At 40.4% G+C, this 13,758-nt stretch overlaps 1 protein-coding gene and 1 long non-coding RNA gene across 2 annotated transcripts; one reads left to right on the top strand and one right to left on the bottom strand.

Annotated features, from left to right (window-relative positions):
• The first annotated feature begins 1,676 nt into the window (after positions 1–1,676).
• On the top strand, positions 1,677–3,331 carry LOC135251175 (uncharacterized). Its single transcript, XR_010329095.1, has 2 exons — positions 1,677–2,709; positions 2,883–3,331. It is a non-coding gene; the product is annotated as an uncharacterized LOC135251175 (long non-coding RNA).
• A 1,684-nt stretch (positions 3,332–5,015) lies between these two features.
• tbx22 (T-box transcription factor 22) lies at positions 5,016–11,759 on the bottom strand. The gene is made up of 8 exons (XM_064329933.1): positions 11,385–11,759; positions 10,617–10,773; positions 8,844–8,945; positions 7,655–7,829; positions 7,347–7,511; positions 6,312–6,376; positions 5,995–6,080; positions 5,016–5,863 (listed from the first exon to the last, which is right to left on the bottom strand). Exons 1-8 carry the CDS (start codon positions 11,557–11,559, stop codon positions 5,283–5,285), a joined length of 1,506 nt encoding a protein of 501 aa, XP_064186003.1. The 5' UTR covers positions 11,560–11,759; the 3' UTR covers positions 5,016–5,282.
• Positions 11,760–13,758: the final 1,999 nt, after the last annotated feature.

Raw genomic sequence — 13,758 nt, 5'->3', positions numbered from 1 at the left:
GGAAGGAGGGATAGAGGAGAGCCCTCTTTAATAAGCTGTTAAACTACCCCTGCTTTTCACATTATCCGCCGGGCGTAATTCAATTTCACCAGCAGCTGGTTCCACTTTCTGCTTTACAACACCGTTCAGTCACATCCCATAAGCTGACCCGATAAATAATCCTCTTTTATTGAGTTTGCAGAGAAAATACAGTCCAATGTAAACCTTTCCTGAGCAGGCTAATCGAACCCAAACACGGGCAGTGCCCAGGGGCAGACTCGCTGCACTGTGGTCGAGGTGCAGTGGACACAAGGGCATGGGATTACACAGCACAGGCAGGAATCTGCCAAGACGCTAATTGTACAACAAATGCAGACATGTCAGCATGGAGGCTAAGTCCCGGCAGATTTTGTGCACACTCCATGTTGATAGCCAAAATACATTAGCACTGTCACTGCCTGCTTTCAGATGGATGGTGAATCCCTGTAAAGGGTCGTTTTCGGTGGCTCTCCGCCAAGCCTTTCGCTGATTCAGTGATTGGATTTCACCTTCTGCCATGTTCCAGCAGTCAATCACTCTGAGTGAATGAGACCCCACCCAGGCCCGACCAGCTCTTGTTCTGCGCTTCCCTGCAAGGCGAAAGTCTGATCAAAAGCTCTGATTTCTCCTGGTTCTACTGTGTCACCACAGTCGCAGGTGTAGAGTTAGTACTTGTACGTTTCACCTCAGGAAAGTGTTTCCTCAGTAAAAGCGGAAAGCAATCGTCACAATAAGTTAAATTTGAGAAGATTTTAAGTGTTAATACATTGCCTTGCTTTCATTTTGATATTAAATCCCCCTTTCACTTGCCTAAATGCAATGACTTTCAAAAGGAAATGTCATTTTTTTCCTTTCTCCCATTGCATTTTTATTTATTATTATTATTATTGTTTGAAATATATGAAAACATTGTCAAGCGAGTGCCACTTTCCGTCAGATTTTTTCTTTCAGTTAAATCAAAGTGCACTGTTGCAGCCTTATATCCCACTAGGGACAAAGATTATTATTATTTTTTATTTTTTAAGTGAATTTGGGTTCCACTGTTCCACGTGATGGCATGTATTGCTTTTTGCCCAGAGGGGCTGACTAAGCATAAAGTCATTTATATTAATGTGTACCCTTTCTGGGTGCATCAGTCAGATGGCTCTGTTTTGGTGAATTTTGTGTGGGAATTTTTATGTCCAGGTTTCAGTCCAATTTTATCCTATATATCCTCCATAGAGAGGAGACAGCTTCACTTTAGTAAAACCAGATGTGTGTGCGCGCATTTGTGTGTGTGTGTTTAATGTGACCTCAGTAATTTTGTCCTGTCAAATATGTGAAATTACATTGCATTATTTTTCCTTCAAGCTTGCCAATGACAAGCTCCTTTTATTTGTTCTCTGTGTGTTATTTTAGTAGAGGGACTGGTAGCCTGGAATTACTTCACATACAACGAGAAATAGAAAACGTGTTGCAGTTTCACAGAATCTCGATTTTTCATCTTCTATATTTACTTTATTCTGTTTGATTATAATGAGCTATGCTGGTGAGAATGTTTTAACTTAAGAGAATGCTGATTTAAGTGATATGCTGTTGAATTCACCTTGTGTTTTATTCCCACTTTCCAAATGGAAAAAAAAAATCGAAATTTTGCCATCCTCAAAGCTAATCTCATATTTACGCGTATTAACAATAGCATATGTCATAAACTCTAGAACGAAATTCCAACTTGCTTTCGGTACATCCCTGTAACATCCTCGCAAATTAATGACTATCCCTCTCCTGCACTACAAGGCGGAAAGCCATAATGAGAAACAGACCGAATAATCACCACAGATTGTTACTCAAACGCGTCTCGGTAAATGTCAGGAAGTATACTGGAACGACATTTGGAGACTGCATGCAGTGCTTGCGCCCAAGCAACGACGACAGGTGGATCTGGTTTGGTGCAATATAAATTGGGAGTCACGTGTAGAATGGGGCGGTGAGACTGAGGGACAGGATTTAATTGATCAGACAGGTGCCTATTGTTGGCACATGGTTATCAAAACACAACCAATTACATTGAGATGGAATTTGCAAGCTTTTGACAAATGCGGGACTTTGTGCTCGGGGAAGTCGGGGTCAGTTACCTGCACACGACAGGCAGTCGACATTGGCTTGACTGATTGGAGTGCTCTGATGCGTATTGGGCTGTGTTAGTAACGATGCACCTGAACTATCCGAGACGAAAGCCTTCCACGGCTTCACCAGGCCACAACCATTATCCTCCTTCCTGCTATTTCCAAATCGTACAGACGTTACCTCGTTGGCATGTCATGCGGCCCTGGCAGCTAAATTGCTGTTCGGTTCTCACCGTCAATCGGGATCGGGCCACCCCCACCCTCCGCTTTAGATAATCCCCATCCGTTGACGTTGGGAGTAGGGAGAAATTACCCCGGTTCTTTCTGAGGAAGGGCTTCAATTATCGCATCAAAGTGTAGAGGAGGCGCCACATGATGTAGAGGAAACTTTTGGCGATGTAGTTGAAGCAGAAGGAAACCATAGCTTTACACGCATGTTATATACTTATACGCCACGGCCTGTTTATATCATTGGAGAAGGAGTCGTATGAAGATGCATTGTTTGGATATAGGCCTTTAGATTTATACTGGATCTGTACGGATCCGATCATCCCAGTGCAATTTGCGGCTTTTCAGTGATGGGAAAGTAAGGGATTCATAAATCCTGTTATGAAGCATGAGCTGCCAGTAACACGTTTTGAAACATCAAAATACTTAGGCTTATTTTAAAAATTAAAAAAAAAAAATAGAAAAAAAACTGTGTTATTAATTGTTGTTATTGATTCATATTTGTATTGTGTTTATTAACATTTTTGTTAGGGGATGACGTAAGTAAAGAGAAGAAAGGGGAGCTGGGATCTGATGTAGGCCTATGTGCGTAAAATCCACGCAGGCACCGCAGAACAACAGGAAGGCGAAAGTACTCGCGTCGTATGACTACCTAAATGAAGTAATTGGTGTTTAGAACTTCTTTAAGACGTTGCTTGTTAAACTTTTTTTTTTTTTTACAACGGCAAAATATAAGCATTAAAATTGAATTCCACTAGTCATGCTTGTTCAAGCCTGTATGTTTCAAGACATCTTAAGGCAGACCCTGCGCTGGCGTACTTCGTGTTCCATTTGCTTTTTTCATTCCACGCTGTTGCAGTGGTTTGCTTTTCTTTCTTTATCCTTAGAAGAAATTCCATTACCAAATGTCAACTCTCTGTCGTTCAGTTTGTCCGAACCTGTACCTATATATATATATAAAACCGTTCCAGCCATGTGAACCGATGTCGTTTAATATGTCCTTCCTCTCCAGTCTAACTAAACTGAACAAATTACATAATTGACGCGATTCAAGAAACGTAGTTAGCCACTGGAGACCAGCACAATTGTGCCATTGATTTGTCCTTTTTTCCCCAGAGAAAGAAAAACGCGTTGAAAGCGCCATACAGGAAGAATTGACTCTCGCATTTACACGATAAACTTGCATGATTTTACATTTACTTCGTGACACTGACATGGCACCGTGGCATAGTGATGGGGTGTTTGTGACTTCGACCACAATTAGCTGCATATGAAAATAAAACATAAGTTGGCTATACACTAATAAAATCCAAACATCCCACTGTCTCTAAAGTGTAAGGTTGAATGTTAATTTTATACTAACAAAGTTTTATGAGTACAGTACGGATCAAAGGTAGGCCTAGGCTACTCTAGGAGTTTAATACAGAACACTATTATGTTATCACTCGCACATAAAATTTAGACCATGTAGTCTTTGTCACATTGGTTCCTACAATGCACACATTGATTTCATTCGAGTGGTGTAAGCTATGATTTATTTTGTTGACAATCGACTAGGCTGGGTGCTTTATAACGGGTATAAATGAGTAAAGTGAATGAAAATTCGATCAAAAAAGGCTTGAGTAAGTTTTTTTTTTTTTTTTTTTTTTTTTTTTTTAAGCGAAATAAGCCTACCGTTGTAAGAACACAACGAACAGTATGCCTATACCATTGGACATTAGAGTAAAATAATACATTTATATTTAGCAATTGCAACGTCGCTATGCTGACTATTATTTTATAAATTCTGAAGACTATCGATTATGTATTGTTCTTATTTCCACCCAAGATGAAACAGTTGCTGAAAAATGGTTAAATGCGATTTAAAATAAATAGGCCTATATATAATCGTCCAGCTATATATCCATATTTCATATAATATAACACCATAAGCTCACGTATGCGTATAGTTTTCTGTATGTTTCTAAATTAGCAAAAGCTAAATTATGATGTGATGGCAAAATCAATGTCAACACCATTTTGGTTTCTATCTAGCAACAAAACTCATGTCCTATCCGCCAATCCCGCCACTAATATAATTACCATAATTACCATATAATTCATTTACATCACGTATGTGTGCGTTTTTCAATTTTGTATGAAGTATTTACGGTGCTTGTTCTTGGTGGTTTGAATATTAAAAAAGGGATAACTCCATTCTCATTTTCAATAGCTGCGTTCCTCTTTTATACTTTAACCTTTAAATCTGAATGCAACTACAGTGACCTTTCATGTATCCTCATACGATGGCGACATGACGCATTCTCAGTCAATGATGCACCAATGTTAACAAAATGATAGGCTAAAAACATTTATTTAGTTTCTGTCTTTTTTATATACAGTATATTTAAAATATACAGAAATTGGGACACTGTCTAGTCTTATTTACATTTTATACAAAATACAACATCGTACATAAATAAAAACTTGGTCGTTCAGGACTTTCCCTGCTTATGTGTTATTTTCCGACCTACCAGTAAATACAAAAAGCATATTAAAAGGTAAATATGTAAGTACTGGTTATCTCTAGAACAAACTTACCTGCTAACTTAAAAAGTGAAAGGTTTTATCTGTTCAACTGCCTGTCTCTCTGCCCACCCCCACCCCCACCCCCCAAATCTCCAGCTGTCGCTCCCCCACTTTTCTCTTCGCGCCAGGTGTTCCTCTCCAGCCAAGGTTCAACAGGTTAAACTTCAGTTTGTATTAATTGCGCTGTTTCACCATATAATGGTACTTCCTGTATATTTCTTCTTCTCTTCTATTTTCATAATGAAAAAAAGGTGTGTTTGTTTATGGCAGGCTGCCCCTTCCAATATTCAGTTTTGACAGGAGTGACAAGGGTGGTTTGGGGAACGTGGGTAGGGAGGGCAGTGGTGGAGGGTGCCAGGGTGCTCAGAGGCAGTGGTTGATGGCAGGATGCCAGGGTGTCTGGGACAGCAGGCTCTCGCTGGCCGCCAGGTTTACGCCGTCCGCCAACTTAAGGTGGCGAGCGACGCCTGAAAACCGGTGACCTACAGGAATGCTGTAGCCACAGACGCTGTAGGCGGAAGGCAGGGGGGGTGGTAGAGTTTCATGGTGCATCGGGGACTGGTGAACTATGGAGCCCCCAGTCCCCTGGAGACCTGACAGAGAGAGCTGGCCGGGGGGGCCTGAAAGGGGCCCCTGGAGGCATGGGCCCCTGCAGTTGGGCCCTTTCTTCCCGTGCAGGGGACACAGAAGGGGGAAGTCCACCATCGGTCGCAGCCCGGGGTAGCCCCGCAGCCTGTCTGCCACTGGTAGGCTATAGGGTCGGCCTCCAAGCACAGCAGCCGAAGAAGGAATCTTGTAGCAGAGCGGGAAGGTCACGTTGTGTAAGGCACCAGCGTCTGAGTAGGGTATAGTGAACGGGAAGGACGTGGGCGAGCAGGACGGGGACAAAAGGTCTTTCAGGGGAGAAATGCTGCTGCAGCTCGACAGAGACCTGGAGGTTCCTCCTGGAATGAAGAGAAATAGAATAGGACAGTGTGAGACATGTGAGCTGTACCTGTATGTGTGATCCTCAAATGATGTGTGCCAGTTTGTTGGGGTTGGGGGGGGGGGGCTGCTGAGCTCAAAAGCAATGAACCTTGTGTCTCTAGAGCAAAGGGCTTGAAGTCAAGGCTGAGAGGGCTTCGCCATGGGTACGACTCGAGGATCCCATCCAAAACCCCCCTACAAAGAAAAACAGGGAAAAGAGGCTTGTGGGATTGTAATAAACAAGTGTATGTGTGGGTGTGCGTGTGTGCGTGTGCTTGCATGCGCATGTGTGTGTGTGCATGTGCTTGCATGCGTGCGCTGCATGCATGTGTGTGTGTGCGCAAGTGCCTGTGCTTGCATGCATGTGTGTGTATGTGTGTGCGTGCATGTGCTTGCATGCATACATGTGTGTGTAATATCTTTCACCTGTTCCTGCCGGGGTCCCTGAAGCCTTTAGCAAATGGATTCCTGTCAATCTTCAATTTTGTGATCTTAGAATGAGAAAAGGATGTGAATAAGAACATTAATTCATTTATTTGCAGTAACACATTAAGTGATCTTTTTTTGGCTGGACCGCAACAGCGGGGCCAGCCCTACAAACGTGAATGTCGGTGACTGAGTGACTGAGTGAGTGATGAAGTTACACCATTGGTCGGCCGAGTTATGAAGTTACACCATTGGTCGGCTGGATGAAGTGTGTTAGGTCCAGCCAGCCATATCAGGTTTTGACCTGGTCTTGTTACATAGATTTTAGGTTGCTATGGGATGTTGCAGAGCAGTGTGCCTCTAGCTCTGCAATTTACAACACCACACAGGGCCCTGGCCAGGTCAAACACAACACACCAATAGCATGGGACTTGTTACATATGATTTTATACAGCATTTTTATGGCCAAGACTTGACAAGCTGGCCCAGTTAAAAGCAGTTACTAAATCTCCAATAATAAAATGATCGCTTGTAATGGATGTGGCAGAAAGAGACGGCAGTCTGAAAGTTTGGATTTTATGCTACGAATCCAAAATGTGCCAATTTCTTGGTCTTTCAGCGTCTACACCCCCTTCCTGCTTACGTCCACCCAAAACTGGGCCAAACATATTCAGGTCTACCAATCCTGCAATACCAATCATGTTTGATTTCATAATTTATTAGCAGAACCCTGGTACCAATACTGTACAATTTTTACTCTAGATTAGGATTCAATATTTTTTTTAATTTTATTTATTTTTATTTATTTTTTATCTCTTAATATTGCTGACAGAGATCTACAGGACATGAGAAATCCTTTATCCTTTAGTGTGTGTGTCTGTCAGTCTTTTGAGGGAGGATATGTATGAACAATCAAAATAAGAGGCAGTAATGCCAGAATTCCAGTGTTGACCTTATTCATAGAAGACTATTCATCAAAACTTAAAGTACAGTAAAATTAAAGTAAAATTTAAAGTACAGTAATGATTGTCCTACCTGCTGGTTTTGGTAGGCCGTGACAGTGGTGAACTGGGTCTCCGAGAACGAGAAGCTGTGCACGCCTTCGTCTGGGAGCGATGGGATCTGTGAGAGGTCCAGTCGCGGGTCGTGCAAGATCACGTGAACGCGCGGCTTGTACTTGTGCATTGATTGTAGTATTATCTAAATCGTGAAAGTTATGAGCAGTTGTTAGGATTAGCTTGTGCCCATTACCCGCAATTTTCATGATTTTGGACTATTTCTCTCAAAAAACATCGTTAAACAATAGTTATCATCACTTTAAAACTCTTAATACAATAACTCACGTGTCCTTTATCGTCCATTTCGTTGTTAGTGAGTTTGACACGATCGAAGCTAATGACTTGACGCATCCACGTCTCCCCAGAGCAGGGCGAGTCGGGGTGTATGTAGAGCCTGGGCGCAATGCATGAATGGTCGGTGTTGCCCGCTACCATCCACTGCGAGCTGTGGTACACGTACCTGCAAGTAGCATACAGACTTTTGCGACCAGAAACGCAGAAACGAAAGCATCTGAAACACCCGTTGTCCTCATAAAATCATTCACCATTTTTTAAATTCTTTTTTTCCTGTGTAAGTGTCAATATGGAGACTATTCAGTCGACTCTAAACTGAAGCTCATATGAAATGACATTTGGAGAGACTAACAAATTAATGTGGGAAATATTTTTTTATTAATAATAATTTTATTTAATAATTCGTTCGGTAGTTAGTTATTCGTGTCAAATCTAATAATAATATTCATATTAATAATAATAATAATAATAATAATAATAATAATAATGTGTACGCGCACGCGCGCAAACACACGTGTCTAATTCTCAGGTCACTTTTTTCGTGTTACCAGAGGCCTTTGTGAAATCCAAGTCCTGTGTGTCAAAAATCAGTATATTTTTGGCAGGATTCAGCGTTTCATAAGAAATTGTACTATTTTGTCGTGTATTTTGAGCCTTGTCTGTATGTGTATATAAAAACACAACCCTGCGCTCACTGTGTCCATATTTTACTGTCGTGAAAGAATATGAGCACAGGGCAGACTTTTATGGTTCCCCAGAAAGGCGCGTCGCATATCAAATGTCTGAGTTCAGGCGCACAGACGTGTTATCGCTGCACCTCTGGACAGGGACTCGTTTAAAGTAATATTTAGTTTCGAAATATGATTTAAAGCGTCTAAATGTCTAAATGTCTATAAACTACTTCATTTGGGAATTATTTGCAACTTCTAAACAAATAAGTCCGTGTTTGCCATTGTGAAAAGTCCTTCTAAATCACCACAACATAGAAGGCGACTACTTGTAAAACAGCAGCTATTTAGGCCTACTGAACTCATGGGAGATGTGATATTCTCATTTATTCAGAGCATGTCTGTGTTCTCTAAGTAAACTGTGTCTATTCTGAATTATTTTACCATTTAGAGTAATTTTAGATTAAGTGGGTTTCAGATATTAAATATCTTGGTTCGCTATATGGTCTTACCTGTATCTTTTTGAGTCCACGGGCATAATATCCATCGCGATGTAGTACTGTTTGAATGGATCCAGGTTCCTGACTTTTACGCGTACTGAAGGGAACATTCTCCTGTCAAGGGAATACATTCCAAAATGTTAATTCGTACGAAACCATTGAATAAAATATTTAATGGTTCATCTGTACATCTGAACGTTCTGTATTAAATTACATTGAATTAGCCTACATAATATTTTTGGGACTTGAGAACGGCGGGGAACGTTTCCTGTATAGCCTATTTTTTGTTTAATCACATCGCATTTTCCTGGCTTTGTCATATCTGTGGGTTTGCCAGTTGAGCATAACATTGCATTTTTTACGCAATGGGCCACCTAGGAAACATGGTCATAAAATCACACTACATTCCCCAACCATTACGCTTTACCGAAGGCAAATATGGAATTTTCTCTAAGGAAACCGTGATTTTAATTCTTATAATTGTGTGTGACTGAAAGCACGTCTAACAAACAACTCTGAAGAATGTGAGCCTTAATTTCTTAGCCATATGAAGATAGCTGGTAAGAATTTTGTTATCCACCTGAGGATGATTAGCAGAATTCAGTTGGACCCGTTGCTCACTCACAGCTGGGCCTATAGGCAAATATCAGTGGAAAGGCTATATCCCCCTGAGACCCGGCAGAAAGAAAAAGTTTGAGTATTTAAATGTTTTGACCCAATGCAAGTGTCTTGGATGACAAACTCATGTTGCAGTGAAAACATTTTCAAAAATATACATTTTTTAATTGAATTCCCCGTGTAGTCTAGGTTTCAGCATAGTAAAATAGCCTATATGGTTCCTGAGATTTAAACCAGAGACTCATGTCCCAACACGGGATTTTATGAGGAGAATGTGAATTTTAAATAAGTGTATTTTCGAGCTAGAATAAAAGAAAAGCACATTCTAAAATCTAGGGAACATTTACAGCACGTCATTGAACACAGTAACATGTCCAGTGTTAATTCACCGCTAACAAAGTATATATGAGTCCAATCTGGACCATATGTAGCCGACTCTGTAAGAGTTGATTTAACACTGAACATTTTGCTTTGAATGGTGCTTCACGACCACTTGCTGGAACCAAGGGACCATAAATTTAAAAAAGGGAAACTTCTCGTGCTGTCACACCTGAGAAACATTGTTTCAACCCATGAGGTTCTGCCGCGTGCCATCTATTTATTTTCGGTTTCTTTGAATTTCTTTTAATTTAGTCTAAATATGGCAAGCGTTTAGAATCCACTACAATTATTCAAACTAAGCGGTTAAGTCAATGAAAATAAGCCAAGTAATCTCTTTTCGATTTAGGCAGGAAAAAAATCATGTTGACATAGAGCCTGATACCTTTTAAATAAACACATTACACATTTTCAGAACATTCATAAAAAGTAGTTACAATTTTATATGGTAAATGAACAGGGGTATCCCGCTGGAAATATAAGTCCATTCCACTAAAGCGGCATAATTAACGAACTCTGCGACAGTATAGCCTAACGCATGATCTAACTGAAACGGAGTTGCAGTATTTACGCATGCAATGTATGTAGAGCACACAGTAAAATGCCCAGTGGCCAATCGGGACCATATGTAGGCCTACTCTGTAAGAGTTGATTTAACACTGATCATTTTTTTCTGTGTAGCTATTTTAGCGGCAGGTAAAGCTTGCCATTTAATAAGATCATCAAACGACATGTAGGCTACTGTTTCATATAAATCCACAATGAATAAATTCAACATTTTAGTATTACCTCCCAGCCTTTGTTATTATCATCTCTGTGCCGATCTCGTGAAATCTGTTCCATAGGTCAGACCCTTGAAGCTCCACTCTCACCTCCGTCTCACTCTCGGTTTCTTTGGAATTCCTCAGTATGAAGCCGCCTTTTCTTTTCTTCTCCGTCTGATTATCTTTATCATCACAGTGTACATTATGAAAGTAAATTAGCCAACATTCAGATACATATACCATTTGAAACTATTGGCACCCGTTTAAACGCCGCTACATTGGTGGCCTAGCACAGTCCATTAGAAATCAATAGTGAATTTAGTTTCAATTATTTTTCACTACATTTCACGCAAATTAAAACACCAATTGTAACATGAAACATGTAGGGGTACCGCTAAAAGCCTCAAACAGACTCGGCTATAAAGCCTGTTCATTTTATTTGGGAACGATTATTCAAAACCAGATGTTAGTTTTGTTGTGATTTATTTAATAATCTATCTATAATGGTCGCTTAACTTAAATAATAGCACGAATATATAGTCTAAATAATATAGATTTAGCCAAATTGAAAACATAACAACCTGCTAACATTATATTATTCCGATGTTTATAATGTAGCTCGTTTTTGCTTAAATGAAAATCTATAGTGAAGAATATTGGCAGAAAGAATATGCAGTGTACGCGTGCGCACAGCTGCTACTGGATGTGTCTAATCTTTCCACAAACAATCCTCTTAAACGATGCGTAAAACCAAGCAACAGGCAGGACTGGACAATGGATGCTGTGCACTAACCGGAGTCCTCTTCTTCACTGATGACGGTACACGTCGATTGATCCTGCTGGTTGCGATTCTCAGTGTCGTTGGGATCTTCCTCTTTGCCGTGCTCCACTTTCAGCCTCTTGCACATACTCTTACCCACTAATGCTTCCACCGAGAAAGCATGGGCTCGAGAGCTCAAACCTTGCATGCTGTAACCAGTCAAAATCCACTGTCCTCAGCTTAACTTCACTGCGGGACTTCTCACTCTCATCTATGAAGTTCGGAGCCCACACCACCGCCCACAAGCTCCGTTGGAGTCCCGTTTCTGTTTCAGAGGAATCGTTTACTTGACATGCCTCGCTGGCGCGCGCAGACATTTAAATCTCAGATTCATTTACCCTAATGTCTCCCAATTGCTGGTTTGTAGTGGTAGACTTTCTCCCCTCCCTTATGTTTTGCGCTTCGGGTAAAGGACCTGCCCTCTGTGTCAAACTGCTAGGCGCCAATTGGAGGGCACGAGAGGGGTTAAGCAACCCGAGGACTCACACAAATAAAACAGAAGACTGCTTCCGTGTTTATTTTACGGACATGAAGGAACATCAGTTGAATGACATGTGGCATTACATGGTGCGTCGAGCTATGTCCTGAAAATGGGTGCTTCTTACAAAGTAATGGCTATAGAGAAGAGGAATCCATTCAAAATCTATTTTACAAAGCTTCAGGCTTTTGGGTAAATGGTTTTAACTTGAGAAAATACATAAAAATAACGTTTTAGGCCTACTGGTTTATTTTAGTCTATATTTCCATGTATGTATCTTATAATACACAACATACGCCCTCCCCTTCGAAATTTTGTATCATCTGCCCATATGGCTAATATATAAGAAACTACTTTTTACGTTTAAGTTACGGTGTGTTTAGCTTTGTACAAATAAAATAAAAATACGTTTCAGAATAAAGCAAAATATACCATTAAAATGCAATTCAATTTGTCTTCGAATCGGAGGCCTCTCCGGAGGTTAAGCCGCTTAAGATAAATTCTTGGGTAGGCCGACCCTGTAAAATAGGTCATTAGGGACAGAGTCGACCAAGAGCGGGATTTAAGTACATGGTTGTATCGTTCTAATTGCCACTTGTTTTAATTTATGGTCTCTGGCCCTTGGTCTCTTCCGTGCAGAGCGAGAAAGCAATAATTTGCTATCTTCACGTGCGTTGACTGTCCCTCGGATGTCAGCATTTCGGCGCACTTTGGAATTCGAATTTAATTGACAAAATCTTTGTGCTTGAGTCATTGAATCCAGATGCAAGTGTCCCTTTGCTCGACTGAAATTTTTATTATCAGCATCATTTTGAGGGATGAAAATAAACAGACAGTTGTTTTATTAATGCAGTTTCTTCTAGAAATATTGACCTAATCGATCATTCTATGCAGCACAAAACCACATTGTCCAAGGTGAGCAACGTAGTTTTTGACTTCACTATATCCGTCACCTTTAAATAGACTTAGACAAGTGTAAGATATTGCGAGGTAAATGACGCAGGAAACTAAACTGAGAAGCTGTCTGCGAGTTGTCCAAACTGCAAAGGTCTTAGCACGGCGTTTTCTGACATCACTTGACTGGCCATATTTAGGAAATATTTATGTTGGAACAGCACTTATCAAAGATTGTTTTATTAGTTGATATGGTGTGCAGAAATCATATAGCGTTTATCTTATTTTAATCTTGGACTTTTAGGAACTCATTCAAAGACGGGGAAAAATCCGGGGACAAATATTTCAGTCCAGCTAACTGGGACCATATGGAACACGTATTTAAAACATCTCCATGAAACCCATGCCATCTCGATTTTAAAGCTAACATTTCCTCTCTCTCTCTCTCTCTCTCTCTCTCTCTCTCTCTATATATATATATATATATATATATATATATATATATATATATAGGGGCTTACCGTAACATAAAGTCGACTATTTAAATCGCTTCTTCTCCTTTTCCCCTAGGTTTCGGCCGAGTGGTGCGGAGTTCCTGTCTGCTTTTCATAATGCTATATCATGTGAGGTTCGGAGCATTGTGTAACTGCCCGTAATGACAGGTCTGGATTATTAAATTACTGTCCGACATGAAATAGATCCGTTTTACACAAATAAAGTTTAGCAAGGCTTATTAAAATTGCTTTTAAAAATCACAAAAAATAATTATATAGAAGGAAAAACAAATTACAGCTGTGTTTACATGGGTCGGTTGGATTCGTTGGTGATGGAACTTTTTGAGCGGTGGACTGACAAAGCATAGGGAAACGTAGAACTATAGCGAACTCAAATCATGTGTTCTTTTTCATCAGAACTTGTTTGGAAGCGTTTACGTATTTATTAGTTTTGGATTAGTTACTGGTTTTTGCTCTACCC

The sequence above is a fragment of the Anguilla rostrata genome, chromosome 3 (assembly GCF_018555375.3).
Source record: "Anguilla rostrata isolate EN2019 chromosome 3, ASM1855537v3, whole genome shotgun sequence".
Lineage (NCBI taxonomy): Eukaryota > Metazoa > Chordata > Actinopteri > Anguilliformes > Anguillidae > Anguilla > Anguilla rostrata.
This window is presented reverse-complemented; position numbering and strand designations above follow the sequence as displayed.

Coding starts and splice junctions, on each gene's coding strand:
- tbx22 (XM_064329933.1), bottom strand. CDS start 11,559: ATGCAAGGTTTGAGCTCTCGAGCCCATGCTTTCTCGGTGGAAGCATTA. Junction 10,774..11,384: donor CAGTGAAGAAGAGGACTCCG/GTTAGTGCACAG, acceptor GTGATGATAAAG/ATAATCAGACGGAGAAGAAA. Junction 7,512..7,654: donor AAATGGACGATAAAGGACAC/GTGAGTTATTGT, acceptor TTCACGATTTAG/ATAATACTACAATCAATGCA.